Raw genomic sequence first — 22865 nt, 5'->3', positions numbered from 1 at the left:
CGTGCGGCGCTCAAGTTCGGGGCTGGGGGCTCCTGATCCGCACAGCCCAGCGTAGGCAGAGGTCGTGCGCGGCGCGTACGGGAGACGAGGGAGAGGAATCGCCGGGAAAAGCAAATGGAGGGTGAAACTTGTGCGCCTGCCGGGGGGAGGGGAGCAGCAGGCGAGTGCGGGCAGGAACACGAGGCGGGGCAGGAAAGCCGCGGCGGCCGCCAGGCGCTGGGGACGGGGCAGCGGGAGGGAGGCCCCCAGCCCCCGGTGCGCAGGTCCCGGCCCCGGCGCGTGTCTGGGGCGAGGGCCGAGGGTCTCGTGGGCAGGAGTCTCTGAGCCCTCCCGCGAGCCCACACACTTACTTTCCAGCTTAGGCTGCGGCCGTCGTCGCTCCAGGGATCAGGGACATCGGCGCCGAGGGGTCGCAGCTGCGGCACCCGAAAAAATTAAAAAAGTGCCGCGGCCGCGCGGCTGCCCGCCCCTCCCTCCCCCACCCGCCCCCTCCCCCGGAGCGGCTCTCCCACCACCCCCGGCGGCGGCGGTGGCCAACTTGCCCCACTACCCCTTGCCCATGGTGCCGCCTCCGCGGCCGGCGTCGACGCGGACTCAGCCCCGGAGCCCCCTCTACTGCCCAGAGGCCGCCGCCGCCGCCCGCCCCGCCGCCAGCCCTCCCGCCCGGCCAGCCCCGGGCTCCCGGGAACGTCAGCACGCCGCCGTCCCCGGGCCAGCTCCCGCCACCCCATTGGCGGGAAGGAAAGGGCTGGCCCTCCCCATTGGCCCGGCCCTCATATTGAACGGGCCAATGGGAGCTGCGGTTTCAGGTCGCCATAGAGACCGATGCTGTTCAGCGCAAGAGGGCCTGGAGAAGGTGGGTGTGAGGATGAAGGTGTCTCAGGTCTCCGGCGCGGGAGGGGGTGGCGGAGAGGACAGGGAGATTCCCCAGCGCTGGCTCTGAAATCTGGGGCAGGTTTTCCTTTGCCCTACTGTCAACCCCAACTGTGCCTGGTAGGGTTTGTCCCTGGCATCAAAGGTAGGAACAGCTGAGCCCTTAGGCGTACCCCTGACGGTGAGAGCCCAGGAATGGTCGTTTCACTTTTCCTGCGTTTGGGGAGTCCCTGAGGCTATGCCCTTTGACCTTTGATATGTGTGCAGCTTCTGCTTTTCCAGGTGAGTCTGCACCCCATCCCTTCCATCGCTGCTTCCTCCTGACGTCACTGAGCCACCTAAATCCTACTTACGCTGTTCTCCCCAGCCACTCCCCCTTCCCTGAGGTGGATCTTGCCTCAACGTTTTGGGTCTTCAAACTTATAACCCTTCTCAAAGAAGACTCAAAGAGGATTTCCTTTGAGGTTATTTTGGTAAGGGAACAAGGTGGCGGATTGTATGATAGATGCCAAAGCGTCAACACATGAGCTAGCCTGTTCCCTGATTCTCAAAGCAAACCTCTAATCTCCCTGTGGGCAGATATTTATTAAACACATCTGTGTGTACATCCTGCATGATGAGCTTGACAGGTGCATGTTCTTTCGCTTGAGAAGTTACAGGCTTGATAAAGATAGAGGAAATAGAAATGGTCCTTAACGCCTTCTGATGATTTCACAAAAGAGTAAGGGAAATGGATTACAGTTGATGGATTTTGTTTTCTATTTTCCAATATCTCTTTAAATTTGATATGGAAATAACCTGAGGCATGAAATCAGTACACACAAAAATCTTGAGCTTTAGTAATGTCTTCTACTTTCATTTAAAAGCATTTTGTGCTAGTTTGTCAATACTAATTGTTTTGTCAATATATTTTATATTTAGATATCACCTTCTTAAAGTAGATTTCATGAACATATTAGGCTTTAAAACATGATATTGCTCTAGCTTATAGCCACTGATATTCTTACATTCTTCTTTTGGTGATTTTACTTTTTTAAGACTAATCTCTTTAGTAAGGAGACTATGTTTACGTTACTGCCCCTCAAATTGGAGGGACCATGTTGTGTGAAAAAGCTGATAGGATTTTGAAAATTACAAATATTTTGTTGAGAGAAACAGATTAATGTGCGTGCAAGCTGCATATGTCTCAGTATTCTGAATTTTAAGTTGGGTGATACGCTTTGCTACTGGTTTTTATCTTACTATATTTGAAGATTACAAAGATGTAACCTAAGAAATGTTAATATGGTGCCTTGATTGGAAAAAAAAAAACCTCTCCACGTTTGTAGTAAAATACAGGTGAACATGTGAACGTTCCCCCTAAATATTTTCAGAATTGAGAAGGGATCTGCAGGGGCCAGGAAGTGCTGTGCCATGGCTGGCCATCATGGAAATAGGCTGTTTTTACCTCTTCTGGCTTTTTAGTATGTGTTTTTGTTTATAGAATAGAAAAAGTAAATGACAAATTGTTATATAAGACACATGTTCAATGAAAAATACCAATGATTTTGCTTTTTTAAAAAAAATTTCAGTAACATCAAATGAATGGAAGATGTGTCTACTGGCAAGAAAAAATGGGTCTTTCCTTTTCTCTTAGGCTAGCATAGAAAGAAGAAAAAAAGCTTATTATTACTCCAATAATCTTTGTGTGTGTGTGTGTGTGTTTTTCTCTGATGACTATTTTGATATTGTAGATTTTGTGTTTGTCATAATTAAAATGTTTCTAAAATCCACCATGAATAATGTCCTCTGAAATAGTTGCCACTCAACATTAATTATTTTATTTTTGTATTTAGTTGAAAGGTTTCTTTTGAACTTGCTCCTGCACTACTAAGCATTGCTAGATAGGGTTAAAGAATCACTTCATTCCACTAAAAGTTCATGCTATTCAGACTTGGCTGTGTCTTCACTAATTCTCAATTCCTTTCCTCATCAGGAGGATGAATATCTGGAACTTATCCCGGAACATTATCCAGGCCACTTCCAAACCTGTCCTATGTCTGCTTTCCTCAAGCCCCCACTTTACGTGGTTTTCCTCCACTTCTGCAAATGATCTTGCCTCGTAGTCTACTGAAGGATCCACCATGAGGTTCCTCAACTTAACTTTCCTAAAACCCAGTCCTAGTTTTCACACATCTGCACCTCCTTCAGTCATGGCTGAGAAGGGGTGTCCACATTTCTCTTCAAAGCTCATACTCCACTTATGCTCCTAAACATAAGCCATCTTCTCTCTACCAGGATTTTGCTCTATTGATTATAATTTATCTCTTACATGATGTATTACACCCTCTCCTCCAAAGATTTTTCCTAAGTCTTCCGAATATCTGGCTTTTGGTAAAACCACCTTCTTTCTACCCTACCACCATCTGTATCTACTGGCCTTTCTTTTCACCAAGAAACTGTCTGAAGGGAATTTCTTGAGGTTTCTACTTTGTTGCCAATGTTTTGACCCTTGAATACAACAGAAATAATTTTGAAGATTGTGCTCTTTCTCCTCAAAATCCTAGCTTATTTTGCCCATTAAGTTCTCTCCTACAAAAATGTCCTTTGCCTCCAAGTTGCAATGGCCCAATTCCAGATTTCCAGTGAAGGAATGAAACCATTGTCGCCTAGCCTGAGGATCCACAGAAATGCAAATAACCAGCTTGAGAAGAGGATGATTTAAACTGCTAGCCTGGCCGCCTTGGAAAAAGTGTTGGGAAGTAGGGGTGGGAAGAGGGCCTGTGCTCAGGCTGACACTGGGGCCCAGGGCAAGGTTAGAATATTAAGAGGTTTGGTGACTCCACCCTCAAGAACAAAAGTAAACAGCAGAAATTCAAACAACTTTTCAATTACCAGCTCAGAAAGAAGTCAACCTGAAACTTTTAAGGTTATGACAACTTTGTAACTTTCCAATGTTTATTATTTTCATATTATCCCATAAAAATTAGTGGTAAATTCTCTAAGAAGCATTAGCAGAGGCAGCAAGGAATAGGAGGAAGCAGGAACACTGAGTCTCTGGGTGTCTATGGAGGAGTGGGGGAGGTAAAGATAAAATCTTCAAAAAGTACACCAATACTGATAATTTTGGGGTTTTCTTTTTAAAGAGGAATGTTAAAACAGAGGTGGGTGGCAAAGGAGGGAAAGAGAGTGGTGGAATAAGCGGGTCTGAGAAGGGTTGCTAGGGCTTAATAATAGTTCTGCTCAGGTGGCTATGGTGGTTTCAGGATTGGCTGAGCCCCACCCCATCCCCATCCTCTGAATATATTATGCAAATCCTCCCATGACTCTGCCTAATAATTGCCTGTAAAAACTTTCTGAAAGTTTCCTGGCCTTCCCCATTCTTGAGAGGGTGAGTTCTTTCTTACTGTATTGTGACCCTTGATACTCTCTCCCATGTTGTGGTTATTTTTGTGTGAGCCTTTTCCCCTAACGGATAGGATCCACATCATGGTCATGACTGTGTCCCTCACTGCCTTAAACTACTGAAACACCTCCCACACTAAGAAAAGCCAATATTTAGTAGTCCTTTGTTTAGTTCTTGGAAGAACTTGACTTTGAATAATAAAAAATTGGAATCAGGATGTTGGGAGAGAATCAGGAAAAGTTGGGATTAGCTGTTCAATGCGGAAAAATCAGATAAAGTATGATAGAGCAGAATAGAGGTTTTGAAACTCAGCTTTGCTAAGCAAGTTAAACAAGGGTTACTTTTTTTTTGGTGTATGAAACTTCTAGGTTGTTCTGTCTCTTGGAAAACAGTGGGGTCATGAGATTTTAACAACTTCGTAAAATCAGAATGGCGTCAAACATCTGGTATGTGTAATAGTCATGCTTCCTAGTACGTATATCCACAGCCCTTGAAGGAAGCAGCCCTGCACACTTCATAACAATGCACCTGGCATGGCATCAGCCCCTGTGGAGACCTGACCCATGTAGCCAACCCATTGCCCCCTAACTGGTAATGATGCCAATCAGATTATTTCCCAGGGAGTTTGAAATTGAGAGGACAAGTGAACCAGAGAGAGCACTGTCTTGGTCCTGATGTTTTCTGGGTTCCTATTGATGGGACAACAATATGCCTACCCCAAAATGTGCCATTTTGGCATAAGGAGTATTTTGAGCTGAAAGCAATTGAGAAATAGCAGATGCAAGAAAAACTCTTTCCCTTCTGCTTTTCTATCTAAAAGTAGGCCATTACTTTCTATTTGTAAAGTTGTCTCCCTCTCTACTACCCGGAATGGATCTAATTGGAAATGACTCTTATTACTGGAGAAGACACTTATGCACATAACACACATTAATAGACAACCCTTACTCATATGTTTCCTAGCACCTTTCCATAACTTTCCCCCCTCAACTCTGTTCTCCACAGGAAGCCCCATACCCCCTTTGTGTAGCCTCTTCACACTTTATCACTTCTGTTAAGACGGTATCGGTCAAAAATTCTAATTGCCTCCTTGAGTCACATTTCTTTGTGAAGCTTTTGTGTACATATGTAATTAAATGTTTTTTCTCTTGTCAGTCTGTCTTTTATCAGTTTCATTCTCAGACATTGAACCTAGGAGGATAGAGGAAAAGTGTTTTTCCTTCCTTACACTATTCTCCTCATAAGGTCATACTTAAATAAACTTCATTTTCTTTTTGTTTTGTGAGATTTTTGTTTCCTGTGATCATCCCTACTCCATTCTTTTCCTTGTTTTCCTTTAGTGAGTCCCTGTTCCCTGCCATCCAAGGCTTCATTTACAAATTATGCAAATATTTTCAAACAAAAGAAAACAGGTATTATGACTTGTTGAACTATGAAGAGTAACACCCTAAAGGTTTTTTTTAAATAAGCAAATAATAGAAATGAATTATCTATCTAGAATCAAATTACTGCCAACCTGAGTTAGGCAAAATAATTTTTTTTAGTGCGATGTTTCTATCCCCTACTCTCCCATATCAAAACCCTGTATTCCTCAATTCTCTGTTCTCATCCTTTCAAGTTGGAGATAAGAGAAGGACTTTGAGAAAATTAGTGATATAATTTTTTTTTCAGGGTAGAATCATTTTGCCACATCATTGGTATGGAAAGAAAATACTGGAACTTGTATTTCTATTATACATTTTAGGAATCAGGCTGGAAAATAATTTATTAGAGACATCAGTAGTTTTACAATGCAGGAGAAATAGATTCTGATGTTTAAGTTCCAGCAATTTAAAAATTTCTCAGGAGGAAAATCAGATGTCATCCAAAATTGCTACACTATTTTATTTAAAATACTGAATTATCAGCAAAAAATTATGAGACCTGCATAAAAACAGGAAAATGTGACTGAAATTCAGGAAAATAATCAGCCATTAGATACTCTAAGTGGCCCCACTTGTTGGATTTAGTATACAACTAATTCAAAACAGCTAGTATAAGTATGTTTTAAAACTTAAAGATGAAATGACTAAACAAATATGGACTCTAAATAGAGAAATATAAACGATGAAAAAGAAACTAAAAATTTTAGAGTTGAAAAATATAACACCAATTAAAAAATCTGCTATATGGGTTCCATAGCAAATTTGTGATGGCAGAACAAGGAATCAGTGAACTTGAAGACAGACTAATAGAAAATATCCAACCTAAAGAATAGAAGAAAGATTGAAGAAAAATGAACAAAGCTTCTGCGACTTGTGGGACAGAATCAAAGTATACCAATTTATGCTGGGAGCCCCAGAAGGAAAGGAGGGATGGAAGGGTATAGAAAAAATATTTGAAGAAGCAATGTCCTAAAACTTCCCAAATCTGTTTAAAATCTTAAAGCACACATCAAAGACACTCAGCAAACACCAAGTAGAATAAACATAAAGAGAGGCACAACTAGATACATCTTAGCCTGCTGAAAGACAAAAACAACAAGAAAATTTTGAGGCAGCAAGAAAATAACTCATTTTACACAAGGGAATCACAGTAAAATTAACAGCTGACCTCTCATTAGAAACAAGATACCAGAGGGTCGTAAGAGGATATATTCAAAATGCTGAAAGAAAAAAACCTGTCAATCAAGAATTCTATATGTAGCAAAACTGTTCTTCAAAATGAAGGTGACACTTATCATAAGTGGACCTATGTTGAAAGTGTGCTAATTACTGACAGATCCCATACAGCCAGCAGCTTTGTGCAAAACTCAAAGTAAAAGAAGGTTGTCAGACAGATGCAGGGCACCTGGCAAGTCATCCATCATCTCCAGTTGGAAAGCAGCTCTTTACTCAGTGCTAACACTGGGTCATCAAATGATCACCACAGTAGAGGGCTGTTGTAAAACGCTAGATCTGAAGTTCTTCTAAAATAAAACCTCAGAAAATATGACCTCATTATTTCCCTAACTTCAGAGCTCTTTTGTCTGCTTCATAGAGGTAGAAAGAAGCTTATTAGAGCAGTAGCAGAGAGAAAATAAATCATTCAAAAAATATCTGCCCTCACTCTGTCCTTCAGCCATGATACCTGGCCCTTTACATCCCTGGGCCACTGTTGTTGTTTTCTGTACATCTCTGGTGTTGGATCAGCACAGCAAGACAACAGTACCTACTAATACATCATCTTGTCAGGAACTTCCACATTTTTCTGCAGTTTAGTAATTTTTTTTTTTTTTTTTTTTTTTTTTTGAGACAGAGTCTCGCTCTGTCGCCCAGGCTGGAGTGCAGTGGCCGGATCTCAGCTCACTGCAAGCTCCGCCTCCCGGGTTTACGCCATTCTCCTGCCTCGGCCTCCCAACTAGCTGGGACTACAGGCGCCCGCCACCTTGCCCGGCTAGTCTTTTGTATTTTTTAGTAGAGACGGGGTTTCACCGTGTTAGCCAGGATGGTCTTGATCTCCTGACCTCGTGATCCGCCCGTCTCGGCCTCCCAAAGTGCTGGGATTACAGGCTTGAGCCACTGCGCCCGGCCTTAGTAAATTTTTAAAATACAAAAAAAAATGAAGATGACAATATGTGCCAGAAAAAGCAATTGACAAGATCCAACACCTATTCATGGTAAAATGCTCAGCATACTAACAGTATGACAAAGGGAACTTCGTCAGTGTGATAAAGTGCATCTATGAATACCAACAGATAACAACATGTTTATGGTGAAAGACTCCATGCTTTCCTTTTGAGAATAAAGTATATGGCCATGCCACCTTGAACATACCTTATGTCTGATCTCAGAAAGTAGGGAGGGCCGGGCATGGTGGCTCATGTCTATAATCCCAGCACTTTGGGAGGCCAAGGTGGGCAGATCACTTCAGGTCAGGAGTTCAAGACCAGCCTGGCCAACATGGCAAAATGTCATCTCTACTAAAAATACAAAAATTAGCTTGGCATGGTGGTGGGTGCCTATAGTGCCAACTACTCAAGAGGCTGAGGTAGGGAGAATTGCTTGAACCTGGGAGGTGGGGCCTGCAGTGAGCCGAGATCCTGCCACTGCACTCCAGCCTGGGCGACAGAGTGAGACTCTGTCTCGGAAAAAAAAAAAAAAAGAAAAGAAACCAAGGAGGGCAAGAAGGGACAGAGCTCATTAGTACTTAAATGGGAGAATAATTAAGGATATCCATTCTCAATTCTTTCAGTCAACATTTTACTGGAGATTCTAGCTACTGTAACAAGGAAAGAAAAATAAATCAAAGGCATATTGATTGAAAAGGAAAAATTAAAGATATCTTTATTTACAGATTACTTGATCTTATACATAAAAAATCCTACTAGGATCTAATAAATGAATTTAACAAGGTCACAAAATACAAGATCAATATATGGAAGTCAGTTATATTTTTATATGCTAGGAACTAGGAATCTGAAAATGAATTTTAAAAGACAGTTGTGGCTGGGCGCGGCGGCTCACGCCTGTAATTCCAGCACTTTGGGAGGCTGAGGTGGACGGATCACGAGGTCAGAAGTTCGAGAGCAGCCTGGCCAACATGGTAAAACACTGTCTCTACTAAAAATACAAAAATTAGCCGGGTGTGGTGGCAGGCACCTGTAATCCCAGCTACTCAGGAGGCTGAGGCTGGAGAATAGCTTGAACCGGGGAGGCGGAGGTTGCAGTGAGCCAAGATTGTATCACTGTACTCCAGCCTGGGTGACAGAGCAAGACTCCATATCAGGGAAAAAAAAAAAAAAAAACCGTTCCACTTACAATAACATGAGAAAGAAGACAATATTTAAGAATAAATTTTAGAAAACAAGCATAAGACCTCTGATCTATAGATTAAATGTCATCTCTATCAATATCTTAGCAAGCATTGTTATAGGACTTGAGAAGTCAATTTTAAAATGGAAATACAGGCCGGGTGCAGTGGCTCAAGCATGTAATCCCAGCACTTTGGGAGGCCGAGGGGGTGGATTGCTTGAGCTTAGGAGTTGAAGACTAGCCTGGGTAACATGGCAAAAACCCATCTCTACCAAAAATACAAAAATAAGCCAGGCATGGTGGCTCATACCTGTGGTCCCAGCTCCTCAAGAGCCTGAGGTGGGAGGATGGCTGGAGCCCAGGAAGTCAAGGCTGCAGTGAGCTGTGATCACACCACTGAACTCCAGCCTGGATAACAGAATGAGACCCCATCTCAACAATAAATAAAAAAATAAAAATAAAATGGAAATACATATCAAAAACAATCTTGTAAAAAAAGGTTAAGAGTTATTACAATACTAATTTCAAAACTTGTAAAGCTATAATAGTAGAATGTAATATTGGCATAATGATAGACACTTAGATCAATGAAATAGAGGGTACAGGAATTAATATATTTACAATCAGTTGGTTTTCAGCAAAGATGACAAAGCAGAGCAATAGTGAAAGGGATGCTTTTTTAAAAAAATACTACTGGAATAATTGCATATTCATATGCAAAATACTGAACTTAATTTCTTACCTCACACCATGTAGAAAAAAATTAATACATATCACAGACCTACATGTAAGAGCTAAAATTATATCTGAAAACAGTAGAAAATCTCTGCAACCTTGCTTTTGGAAAGGTTTCTTAGATACAACACCAAAATTGTGATCCATTAAAGAAGAAATTGATAAATCGCATTTTATAAAAATGAAAAGTTTTGCTCTCTAAAAGATACAAGTAAGAAAGTGAAAAGACAAATAGCAGCCTGTGAAAAAATTCCTAGGTCAAATATCTGATAAAGGTCTTGTATCTAGAATATATAAAGCATGCTAAATGTCAAAAATAAGATAAGCAATTCAATTAAAAATAAAATGTTTTAATAGAGATTTCACCAAAAAGGCATATGAATGATTAGTAAGCACATGAAAAGATGTTCAACATATTAATCATTAGGGAAATGCAAATTACAACCACAATATGATACCAGTACACTACCAGTTAAATGGATATAAGCCAAAAATTGACAATACACAGTGATGACAAAGATGTGAAAAAACTGCAACTCTCATAAATTGTTAAATGTGTAATGGTACACACACTTTTTGGAGTCATTTAGCAACTTCTTGAAAACATAAACATAGCCAGACACAATGTTGCATGCATGTAGACCTAGCTACTCAGGTGGCTGAGGCAGGAGGATCCCTGGAGTTCAGGAGTTCTGGGCGATAGTGCACTATGCTGATCAGGTGTCTGTACTGTTATGCATCAATATGGTGACCTCCTGGGAGGAAGGGACCACCAGGTTGCCTCAGGAGAGGGGAAGCAGCTCAGGTGGGAAACAGCAGGTCAAAACTCCTGTGCTGATCAGTAGTGGGATTGCACCTATCAATAGCCACTGCATGCCAGTCCAAGCAATGTAGAGAGGCCTAGTCTAAAAAAAAGGTATATATGTAAATACAAACTTATACTGTATGACCCAGCAGTCCTACTTCAATAGAAGTAAATATGTATGTCCACAGAGACTTTTACATGAACGATAGTAATATTGTTAATAATAGCAAAACATTGGAAATAATCTAAATATTTATGAGCTGATGATTGACAAAACAAAACATGGCATACTTGAATACTATTCAGCTCTAAAAATAATGAACTACTGATACATGGCACAGTATGGATAAACCTCCAAAATATTATGCCAAGAGAAAAAAAGGCAGACAAGAGGCCTCATTTGTATGATACCATTTATATGAAACTCCCAAAAAGGGAAAAAATATAGAGATAGAAGATAGATCAGTGATTACCTTAGACTGAGATGGGAGGATTTAATACAAGTGACTGAATGTTTTCTGGTGATGTTAATGTCCTAAAAGTGGCTAGTGGTAATGGTTACACAACAATACATTTATTAAAAATAATACAGTTCTAATGGGTATATTTTTATGGAATGTAAATTAGACCCCAATAAAGCTATTACAAATAAAAAAATTTTGAATAATGACATAAGCACATCTTAGAACTCGCTTAAATGAAGACTTAATAAATTTGAAAACATTTTCTAACATGATTAAAAATATTCCTAATGGCATTTCAGTGGATCAGAACCCAGCTATTAAACATTAAAAAAAAAAAAAAAAAAAAAAAAAACCTTTGTGAGGAAAACTGTTTGACCTCAGAGAAGCCAGAAATTCACTAGAGAAAAAGACTAAATTACAATCTTTGCATAATTGGTGGATGGAATTGATTTTTTTTTTTTTTTTTTTTTTGAGACAAGGTCTTGCCCTGTCAGAAAGCTAGAGTGCTGTGGTGTGACCATAGTTTACTGTAGCCTCAGACTCCTGGGGTCAAGCAATCCTGTCTCAGCCTCCTGAGTAGCTGGGACTACCAGACGTGTGCCACCATGCCTGGCTAATTTTTATATTTTAGGTTTTTTTGTAGAGATGGGGTCTCACTATGTTGCCCAGGCTAGTCTTAAACCCCTGGCCTCAAGTGATCCTCCCCTTTTGGCCTCCCAAAGTGTTGGGATTATAGGTGTAAGCCATAGCGCCCAGCCCACGAATTGAAATTTGAGCATCGTAATTGATTACATAGAGCCTATTTTGTACTTCTTCCATATTTTTTCCAGTGTCTATTTTAATGACTGTATTCGTTAAAGCCAAGTATGGGGGTGAACTGCCCTTAGAGTTTGAATTCTTCTATGATCAACCATTAAACCAAGATTTTCAAGTAGTGAAGCACAGTCCATCACATAACTTTCACTAACATTTATTCGAATTGTCTATACTACATATGTCCATATTATATATCTTTTTTCTTGTACTCATAGATTTTCTGTATTTGTACTTTATAATATACATAATTTAGAACACGATTACACTTAAAGAATTTAAAATAAGTAAATTTGGAAATATATCCTCAAAAGTGTTAGTAAGAGAGATGTGTGAGTGAGACCTCAAAGTTTTAGTAGAATAACTTTAGATAAAATGTTCATTATTTCCCTGCCATTTTTGTGTATTTTGTTGTCGTTTTAGTTTTTTCTCTTCTGTCTACCCCAATTACTAGAAGTAAGTATTTGAAAGACTATATTTTAATCTTGTTCTTTTGCTTTTTTCTTTGTCTTAAAGATCACTTAAATTATTTAACTCCAATGAATTTGAATCTCAGATACACTGATTATCAGTGACAGTGATCATTGTTGTGATTCAAACTGAGAAAGGTCAATGGACTCTCCAGTGGTATTGAGAGGAGTAGGCTTCTTTGGACATTTCTAAATGATGTAAAAGTAGGACATAAATAACAAAAACACAATAGGAAGAAAGACAAGGAAATTCCTATAATGTAGAGAATTTGATAAAAGAAAAATATCTGCCCACACAGAATTAATTCATTTTTATGGTCCGTTGAAAACTTGATTTTTAAAATCATAGGCATTTAATGATTTACTGTTTGGCCTTGGAAAAGTCACTTATTTTTCCATTGTCTCTTTCCCACATCTATGAAAATGAGGTTTAATGTACTTCTCTATTTCTTACAACATTATTAACGTTTAAACTTAAAAAAAAGTGTGAACTATGTAAGCTTCTGAACTTTTTGTATAAGTATGCTAGTGTTCCTATGCTAGTGTGCATAAACACAGAGGGCTTTAGTGTCTAAGAGTTTATATCAGGAAAGAACTTCTTATTTCTACTTTACATTAACTGTTTGCCCCCCTCCCCCATTTCTATTTGTTAAGAGTGGTAAAAATTTCTTTATTAACTAACATAATTTGTAAACCCATAGATAACATAATCACCAGTATTTTATCAACTTTTTGTAAATCTTATTATTATTATTATTTTTTCAAAACAGGGTCTTGCTCTGTCACCCAGGCTGCAGTGCAGTGGCAAGATCTCAGCTCCCTGCAGTCTAAACCTCCCCAGCTCAAGTGATCCTCCTGCCTCAGCTCTCCTGAGTGGCTGGGACCACAGGCATGTGCCACCATGCCTGGCAAATTGTGTTTATTTTTCATAGAGATGAGGTCTCCCTATGTTGCTCAGGCTGGTCTTGAGCTCCTAGGCTCAAGCAATCCTCCTACCTCAGCCTCCCAAAGTGCTGGGATTACAGGCATGAGCCACTGTACCCAACCTCTTCTCCCTTTTCTGAAACCACTAGAAATAATTTTCTTTAGGTGGTATGTCATAATCTCATTAGTCAAATACTTAAATTTAATATTTTAATCCAATGTTTTTTTCAATTATGAGCTTTCTAAAATTATAGAATTTTAGGACTAGAGGAATCTTAGAGATTATAAATCAGTGTTAATACTGGCCTAATAACTCTCAGCTTAAATCCCTTTCTATTCAACCCTTTGATTTCCCTTATAGAGAAGAAGAAATTAATAAGATTCAGTCATTTCACCATGTTTGCTGTATATATGTGTATATGCATATGACTAAATTTTCCAAGTTTAAAATAATGTAAATATTAAAAATGTTATATGGATAAAATATTGGAAGAAAAAAAGTGCAGTTATGCCAATAATTCTCCTCCTCACATTTAAAAATGACTACTTTATATAACTACTACTTTACAATATTATTTGGCTATTGAGAAGGTGATAGCCTGAGGTATTGTGTATTTAACCTTCGATATGGGTACACTGTAATTATTTTTTATGTTCTTAAAATTGAATTGCAACCTATTGACTATGGCTTTTGTGTTTTAAAAGCTGATAAATTGTGTTTAATAGAGTTGGTGGAAGAGCACTGAGCTCAAAGTCAGGAGGTGTGGGTGGCTTGTAGCCTTGCCTGTCCTGCCTGCTTCCTCAAGTCTTGGGCAGGGCATTCAATCTTTATAGCCTGTGTTTACCCATCTGTAAAATGACTCGGTTGGGCAGAAATATTTCCTGGCTTAGGTTAATTTGTGTATAAAATGAAATACTACATGGTCTCAGTCTATATTTTGATTTATTTTTATTTTGAAAGAAATTTCCCAAAAATGTTTGTCACATTGCTATAGCTCTTAAGTCTATTTTCACCCCCTTGTTTGTTTTCAATTTTTCCAGAAGCTATGTTTGAATAGATTTTTCTTCTGCCTTCACTTTTTTCTTTTTCTTTTTTTCTTTCTTTCTTTCTTTTTTTTTTTTTTTTTTGAGACAGACTTGCTCTGTCCCCAGGTTGGAGTGCAGTGGCACCATCATGGCTGACTGCAGCCTTGGTCTCCCAGGCTCAAGTGATCCTGCCACCTCAGCCTCCTAAGTAGCTGGGACCATAGGCACAGGCCACTACACTTGGCCATTTTTGTTATCATTATTGTTATTTGTAGAGATGAGGTCTCACTATATTGCCCAGGTTGAGATCAAACTTCTGGTCTCAAGAGATCCTCCCACCCCGGATTCCCAAAGTGCTGAGATTACAGAGGTAAGCCACTCTGCCTGGGTGACTCTTTTTTTTTTTTTTTTTTTTGAGATATGCCTTTCTGCTTTACTCCTACTTATATCTTGCCTTCCTGTCCCTAATTCTAGGAGCTTACCCCTACCTTAACAAGGGAGCAGCTATTTACTGAAAAAAAAAAAAATAAATAAACAGTGACTGATCTTCTATGCCTGTTGAGGAGCCACTAACTGTAGTCATCTCCCTTTACTGGAGAGAGGGTAGAATAGAAACCTTTGCAGGCATTGGAGCCAGACTGCCTGGGTTTGCATCTGGTCTGTCCACTCAGCAGCTGAATGATCTTGAACCACACTTTCTCCATTTGCAAAATGAGAAGAATGGTGTTACTCAAACATTGTTGTGAGTATTTAATGAGTTAAAAGAGCTAAGACTCTTAGGATAGTGTCTGGCACATAGTAATTGCTACTGACTCTCATAAAGTGGCAGTGACTTCAGCACAGGCTGGAAGAGAGGATAAAGCTCAAGCAGGGGAACAACACTGGGTGAATGGAATGCTGTGTTCTTACAGTTTCTGGGCCTTTTGTAATGGCACTCAATTCTTTGCTTCCTGTTCTTTTCCTGCTATCATCCTGGGATGTAAATGTTGGGCAAAAGCCTGATGAGAAGAGGAAGACTGGCATAATTTGTGGGTGATGTTCCTTTTATTTAATTTGAAAGAAAGGCTACCTATGGTAACTTTTTCTCCCAGTACATTTCCTGTTTGAAACATGATTTTTTGTCTTCTACCATGCTTCTGAACTGGCATGCCATAATTATTATGCTCTAAGACGTTAAGATCTTAGAAAAAAGCCCAAGAATTGTCCTTTGGACAGGCCTATTTATAATATTATTCCATTTGAAAAACAGCACTGGAAAAACTGTTCTTAGCAAAGAATGTTAATTGACAAAAACATTTCTTTGCTAAGAATCTGAGGGAAGCAATCTGTTCTTAGCTCTTTCAAACCACAAAATAGATTTAGCCTCTAATGAACAAAAGCCAATTATTTATTTTCAATACTACTTTTAAAAAGCCTTTGTTTTTTTATAACAGAGCTCTTTTTCTATTCTCTATCAAAGCAAAAATTTTAAATACAGCAGGTCTTTTTATACGAAAAAGGCAGCCAAATCCAATAACAGGATTCTAGTTTGGGTGTAAAACATACTTTCCACCTCAATATCTAAGTATGTAGATTTTTAAAATAAGAGGGTATTTATCCATTTTGATTAAGAAGTACCATTATGCCAAATGTTCTGTAGAGTGAGCATGACAAATATGTCATATGAAAAGAAGGCACGTAAAAAGATTTTTGCTGGTAAAATGTTAAAATTCTATGGTAGTTAGAAAATTATAATATTGCACATTCTTGATGAACATGGAAGATATTAAAATTAAATCTGGATAAATCAATCACTATTTAACTTTTCCTCTTACTCTTCTAAGGTGGAAATAAAATAATACTAAACAATATTGACAAAAGGCCAATTAGTACATGTACCTTTTCAGATCATAAATACTGTGTTTGAAATTCAAAAAGAAATGTCAATAAAAGAAAGAATTAAAATTCCTGAGCCATAGGATGTCACATAGCAAAGAATTTGGCCTTTTAATAAAACATCTTCAGCATATTTTTTATTTCAAATATGTTACTAAGAGGAAAATAATCATATTGCATGGTCATGTCAGAAATCAGTAGACCTTTCTGTATGTATAAGGCAACTACATTCTGTACTTACTTTGTAAACTTTTAATTAGATACTTCTGATTTACTTTAAAATTTTTGGTGTGATATTTAGTTATAAAATATTATTTTAAATACAATTCATTCAGAAGATATCTTGATTTTGTGTCTTGCATATTGTTCATTTAGGGTTCTTTTTTTTTTTTTTTTTTTTTTTCTTTTTGAGACGGAGTCTTGCTCTGTCGCCCGAGCTGGAGTGCAGTGGCCAGATCTCAGCTCACTGCAAGCTCGGCCTCCCGGGTTTACGCCATTCTCCTGCCTCAGCCTCCGGAGTAGCTGGGACTACAGGCGCCCGCCACCTCGCCCGGCTAGTTTTTTGTATTTTTAGTAGAGACGGGGTTTCACCGTGTTAGCCAGGATGGTCTCGATCTCCTGACCTCGTGATCCGCCCGTCTCGGCCTCCCAAAGTGCTGGGATTACAGGCTTGAGCCACCGCGCCCGGCCTCATTTAGGGTTCTATAGTTCATTTTGGTGAATTGACAGTCCTAGAAATAAAAATTCCATTTTTCCAAAGGCTCAGAAGAAGAGATGTTGAAATCTCTCTAGTTTGTCCAAACCTGGGACTGTAGCGTAATCCACTCACTCCAGTATTATAATAGTAGTGCAGATTCTCTTTCAAGCTATCTTTCCCTGAAATTGCTGGTCTATTTGTTTATATAGCCTATACGGGGGGGGGGGGGGGGTAATTGTCATTGTCAAGTATGGTACTTTTTCTTTCTTTTTTCTTTCTTTTTTTTGAGACAGAGTCTAGCTCTGTTGCCCAGGCTGGAGTGCAGTGGCAAAATCTTGGCTCACTGCAAACTCCGCCTCCTGGGTTCACACCATCCTCCTGCCTCAGCCTCCCGAGTAGCTGGGACTACAGGTGCCCGCCACCATGCCCAGCTAATTTTTTGTATTTTTAGTAGAGATGGAGTTTCACCATGTTAGCCAGGATGGTCTCAATCTCCTGACCTCGTGATCCACCTACCTTGGCCTCCCAAAGTGCTGGGATTACAGGCGTGAGCAACCGTGCCTGGCTTCTTTTTCCTTTTTTTAAGAGACAGGGTCTCACTGTGTCACCCAGGCTGAAGTGCAGTGTTACTATAAACATTCTATTTTATTATTGGTTATTTTGTTAATCTTTAACAGTGCCTAATTTATAAATTAAACTTTATCATAGGTATGTAAGTATAAGAAAAAATAGCATATACCGGGTTTGGTACTATTCAAGGTTTCAGGCATCCACTGGGGGGTCTTGAATGCATCTCCCGAGGATAAGGGGGGACTATTATGCATATATTTATTTCTTTATTCATCTGCCTGTTGATGGACATTTGAGTTGTTTCAGTTTTTGATTATGATGAGTAATGTATGTATATTTATGTACAGTTTTTTGTGGAGGTGTACGTTGTTTCGCTTGAGATTGCTGGGTCCCAGAATAAGTTTATATTTAGCTACTTAACAGTTAAGAAACTGCCAAACAGTTTTCCAAAATGGCTATACCATTTTACACTCCTGCCAGCAATGTGTAACATTTCAGTTACTCTACTTTCTTGTCCACACTTGATATTATCAACATTTAAATTTTAGGCCGGGTGCTGTGCCTCACACCTGTAATCTCAGCACTTTTGGAGGCTGAGGCAGGAAGAACTCTTGAGCCCAGGAGTTCAAGACCAGCCAGGGCAACATAGTGAGACATCTCTACTAAAAGTAATAGTAGTAAAAAAAAAAAGCTGGGTATGGTGGCATGTGCCTGTGGTCCTAGCTACTCAGGAGGTGAGGTAGGAAGATGCTTGATCCCAGGAGGTGGAGGCTATAGTGAGCCATAATTGCACCACTGCACTCCAGCCTGCACGACAGAGAAATACCTTGTCTAAAAAAGTAATAATAATAAATGTTGTCCATTGTAATGTGTGTGTAGTGGCATCTTATTGTAATTTAAATTTGCATTTTCCTGATGACTAAGGATGTTGAACATTTTTTAATATGCTTATTGAGCATTAGTATGTCTTCCATTGTGAAGAATATGTTCAAATAATCTACCCTTTCTAAAATTAGGTTGTCTTACTATTGAGATTTTAAAAATTCATTATGTATTTGGATACAAGTGCTTTGTCAGATATCTGTACCATAGATGTTTTCTCCTAGTATTTTGTTTACAACTTAGGTTTCTGAACAGTTTTTATAACAAAAGTTTTAAATTTGATAAAGTCCACTATATTGTTTTTCTTTCATTTGTGTTATATATGTATATTTGAATCAAGGTCTTACTCTGTTGCCCAGGCTATAGTACAGTGGTTTGATCTCAGCTCACTGCAGCCTTGACTTCCTAGGCCTAAACAGTCCTCCTGCCTCAGCCTCCTGAGTAGCTGGGACTACAGGTGTGGGCCACCACACCCATTTTATATATATGTTTTATTTTTTGTGGAGGTGAGGTTTTGCCATATTACCCATGCTGGTCTCAAACTCCTGATCTCAAGCAATCCACCCACCTTGGCCTCCCAAAGTGCTGGGATTATAGGTGTGAGCCATTGCACCCAACCTATAATTTTACCTGTGTTAATTTTTGTGTATGATGTGAGGCATCACATCATGCACATGTTCACCATGTTGGCCAGGCTGGTCTCGAACTCCTAACCTCAGATGACCCACCCACCTTGGCCTTCCAAAATGCTAGGATTACCGGCTTGAGCCATCGCGCCTGACCTCTTTTCCTATAATTTATTTTTTGGCTTTGATATCATGCAAATACCAACATTATAAAAAGATTTGGGGTGTATTCTTTTCTCCTTTAATTTCTGAAAGAGTTTGTATGGGATTGATAATTATTTATTCCTCAGAAGATTGATGAAAGTTATCAGTCAAATGGTCTAGATCTGGAATTTTCTCTTTGAGGAAGTTTTTAATAATGTAATTGAGTTAATAGATATAAGGAATTCAGATTTGCTGTTCTTCTGGAGTTATTTTTGGTAATTTGTGTCATTTAGGAATTTGGACATTTCATGTACATTGTTGAATTTTGTGGCATAAAGTTGTTTATAGTATAGTGTTTTCATGGTATATCTTTTGCTGTTCTTGTATTTTTTACCTATACTTTTGTTTGTATTTAAAGTGGGCTTTTTGTAAATACCATATTGTTTTTCTTGTTTTTATCAAGTTTGACAATCTCTGCCTTTTAATTATAGTATTTATGTCATTTACCTTTAATACACTTAAAAATATGGTTGAATGTAAGCCTACCATCTTGCTGTTTTTTTTTCACTTGCACCATCTATTATATTTTTATTTTCTTGGCCTTTTTCTGCTCCCTTTTTATTATGTTTTATTCTACTTTATCTGTACTATGAGATTATTAGTTATAATTTTTAGTGGTTCCTCTAGAATTTGTAGGTTAGCTCATTACAGTATATCTTAAATTATGTTTTATCAGTCTGTTCATTATATAAAACCCTTAACACACGATATTTCCATTTCCCTTCTTCTATAATTTGCCATTGTTATAATTTCTTTTTCATCTCTATATATGCAGTGAACACTGCTACATATATTTTCCATCTGTTATCATTTTTCTTTCTTGCTCTGTTGCCCAGGCTGGAGTGCAGTGGCACAATCTTGACTCGCTGCAACCTCCACCTCCCAGGTTCAAGCGATCCTGGTGCCTCAGCCACACAGATAGCTGAGATTACAGGCACACACCATCAAACCCGGCTAATTTTTTATATTTTTGGTAGACAGGGTTTGGCCATGTTGGCCAGGCTGGTTTCAAACCCCTGAACTCAAGTGATCTGACCACCTTGAGCTACCTGAAGTGCTGGGATTATAGTCGTGAGTCACTGTGATTGGCCTTTCTTTAATAATTCTTACGGTGCAGGTCTTTCTTTAATAATCCTTTTTGGGCAGCTAAAAATCTCTTCACTGGCCGGGCACGGTGGCTCAAGTCTGTAATCCCAGCACTTTGGGAGGCCAAGACAGGCGGATCACGAGGTCAGGAGATAGAGACCATCCTGGCTAACACGGTGAAACCCCGTCTCTACTAAAAAAAAATACAAAAAAACTAGCCGGGCGAGGTGGCGGGCGCCTGTAGTCCCAGCTACTCGGGAGGCTGAGGCAGGAGAATGGCGTAAACCCGGGAGGCGGAGCTTGCAGTGAGCCAAGATCCGGCCACTGCACTCCAGCCTGGGCGACAGAGGAGACTCCGTCTCAAAAAAAAAAAAAAAAAAAAAAATCTCTTCACTTTTATTTGCCTGAAAAAATTTTTGTTTTGTCTTTATTCTTCAAAGATATTTTCATAGAGTGTGTAGGATTATAAATTGACAGGTTTTTGTTTTTTTTTTTTTTTAAAAAAAACAAACTTTTTTTCAGCACTTTGCAGATGTTCTGTCATTTGTTTTGACTTGTATGGTTTCTTAGAGTGATCATTCTTATCTGTAAAGTCTGTGATCATTCTTCTCTGTGTTTTTCTATATATAATGTCTCCATTCTTGACCCCACCACTGGCTGCTTTTAAGATTTTTTATGACAGTTTTTTTTTTTTTTTTTTTTAACAATTTGATTATTGAATGCCTTTGAATAGTTTTATTAAGGCTTGTAATTCTTGGTTTGTGGTTCATTGGTATTCTTCAATCTGTGATTTTATCTTTTTTTTCAGATTTGAAAACATTTTGACTTTTATTTTTTAAAATATTTTTCTTCATTCCCTCTCCTTTCTTCTAGCACTCCACTTACATGTATATTAGTATTCTTGGTATTACCTGATATATCATGGAGGTTCTGTTAATTTTTTGGTCTTTTTTCACTCTTGTGTTTCATTTTAGATAATTTCTATTGTTGTATCTTTAAGTTCATTGATTTTTTTTCTTCTGCAGTATGCAATTTGCTGTTAATTCCATCCAATGACATTTTCATTTTACATATTATATTTTTTCAGCTCTAGAAATTTTGTCTCTCTTTTTTCCTTATGTTTATGTTTTCTTTTAAGCCCTGTAGCATACTTATAACACTTATTAGATCTGTTTTCAAGTTCTTTCATACTAATTCTATCATTTTTGCCATTTCTCTATCTTTTATTTACTGGATTTTTTTGTGCTTTTAAAAATTGATACATAGTAGAAACGTATTTTTCAGGGTACTTGTGATAATTTGATACATTCATATAATCAAAGCAGGGTAATTGGGATATATATCACCTTAAATATTTATCTTTATGTTATGAACATTTGAATTATTCTCTCCAAGTTATTTCAAAATGTACAATAAATTAATATTAACTGTAGTCACCCTACAGATCTGTAGAATACCAAATCTTATTTCTTCTGTTTAATTGTATATTTGTACCCATCGCTATTTATGGATTTTTATTTTGTTCATTAATCAACTTTTTTATCTGATTCCTGGTGCTTCTAGTGTTTTTTGAGTGGATACAGGATATTGTAAATGTCAATATTGTTGAATGCCTGATTTTTCTGTCTTTTTTAAAAAAAATAGTTTTGGGCCTTGTTTTGGCAGGCAGTTAAGACTCATGGATGAGGCTGAGGCTTGTTTTTAAGCTTTGGTAGAATGTGTGTGGAGTAGCCTTTACTGTAACAAATTTTAGTTTTTCTACTAAGGCTCCTGAGGTCTCTCCTGTGAATGACTGGGGTGATTCACAAAGACTTTCCACCTTAACTAGTAAGAGGTCAAACATCTTCATCCCTGTGTGAACTCAAATAACTGCTTGCGTTTTATCTTCCTGTTCCATTTTTGTTGGGATTTGTACTACTTTCCTCTCTGCACACACCTCTCAGTATTCAGCAAAGACTCAAGAAGAGCTACATGCAGATTTATGAACTGATTTTGTGCATAGCTCCCTCTTTTTTATAACTCTGCTTCACAACTTCCAGAGGCCTTCCCTTCCCTGAGTGCTGATCTCTGTTTCCTGAAGCTTACTAATGCTTGAGAATGCCCTCCCTGTTGTATGGCCTGAAGTATACCTCCAGTCAGAAAGCTATGGCAATCATGAGTTCCACCCAACTTGTTTCATTTTCTTCAGTGATCACAGACATGTTTTGCATGTTATCCAATTTGTGAAAACATGGATTTTATATATTTTCTCCAGTTTTCTAGTTGTTTACAGTGGAAGGGTAAGTCTGTTCTTTGATACTGCATTATAGCCAGAAGCAGATGTCTGGTTTGTATTCTTAATTTTGTTATTACTATCTTAATCCCTTAGAAAAAATTGTAACAATTTACATTTTTGTTTATGTATGCACTTCTGCATTGGATATGTTGGCTCCTTCTTTCTTGAAAGTTTCTCTTCTACTAGTTTCTAGAATATCATACTAATCTGATTTTTCTCCTTTTTCTCTTGCTATTTCTTTTAAGATTCCTTTTTACCTCATCATCCTTTACCTTAGCATTATATCTTGGAATTTTTCAAGGCTTAGTTCTAAGTACTCCTGTCTGTCTGTCTGTCTATCTATCTATCTATCTATCTATCTATCTATCTATCTATCTATCTAT

At 38.6% G+C, this 22865-nt stretch overlaps 2 protein-coding genes across 10 annotated transcripts in view; one reads left to right on the top strand and one right to left on the bottom strand.

Annotated features, from left to right (window-relative positions):
• PKP4 (plakophilin 4) overlaps window positions 1-617 on the bottom strand; it is a 237134-nt gene extending 236517 nt beyond the window's left edge. For all 7 annotated transcript variants that reach the window (XM_023217400.3, XM_023217403.3, XM_026454019.2 and 4 more), the window contains exon 1: window positions 351-617. The gene's annotated coding sequence lies outside the window, so the exon portion shown is untranslated. The remainder of the gene's footprint in view (window positions 1-350) is intronic.
• A 198-nt stretch (window positions 618-815) lies between these two features.
• CCDC148 (coiled-coil domain containing 148) overlaps window positions 816-22865 on the top strand; it is a 292285-nt gene continuing 270235 nt past the window's right edge. For 2 of the 3 annotated variants that reach the window (XM_023217510.2, XM_023217509.2), the window contains exon 1: window positions 816-1155. Coding sequence is in view for 1 of the 3 variants with exons in the window: in XM_023217509.2 (XP_023073277.2) it covers window positions 1131-1155 (25 nt within the window). In the remaining 2 variants the exon portion in view is untranslated. The remainder of the gene's footprint in view (window positions 1156-22865) is intronic. The other variant, XM_026447716.1, reaches the window with a different exon arrangement.

Source organism: Piliocolobus tephrosceles, chromosome 11, assembly GCF_002776525.5.
Source record: "Piliocolobus tephrosceles isolate RC106 chromosome 11, ASM277652v3, whole genome shotgun sequence".
In the NCBI taxonomy this organism is placed as follows: Eukaryota; Metazoa; Chordata; class Mammalia; order Primates; family Cercopithecidae; genus Piliocolobus; species Piliocolobus tephrosceles.
Note: the sequence above shows the minus strand (reverse complement) of the source record. Positions and strands in the feature narration are given on the sequence as shown.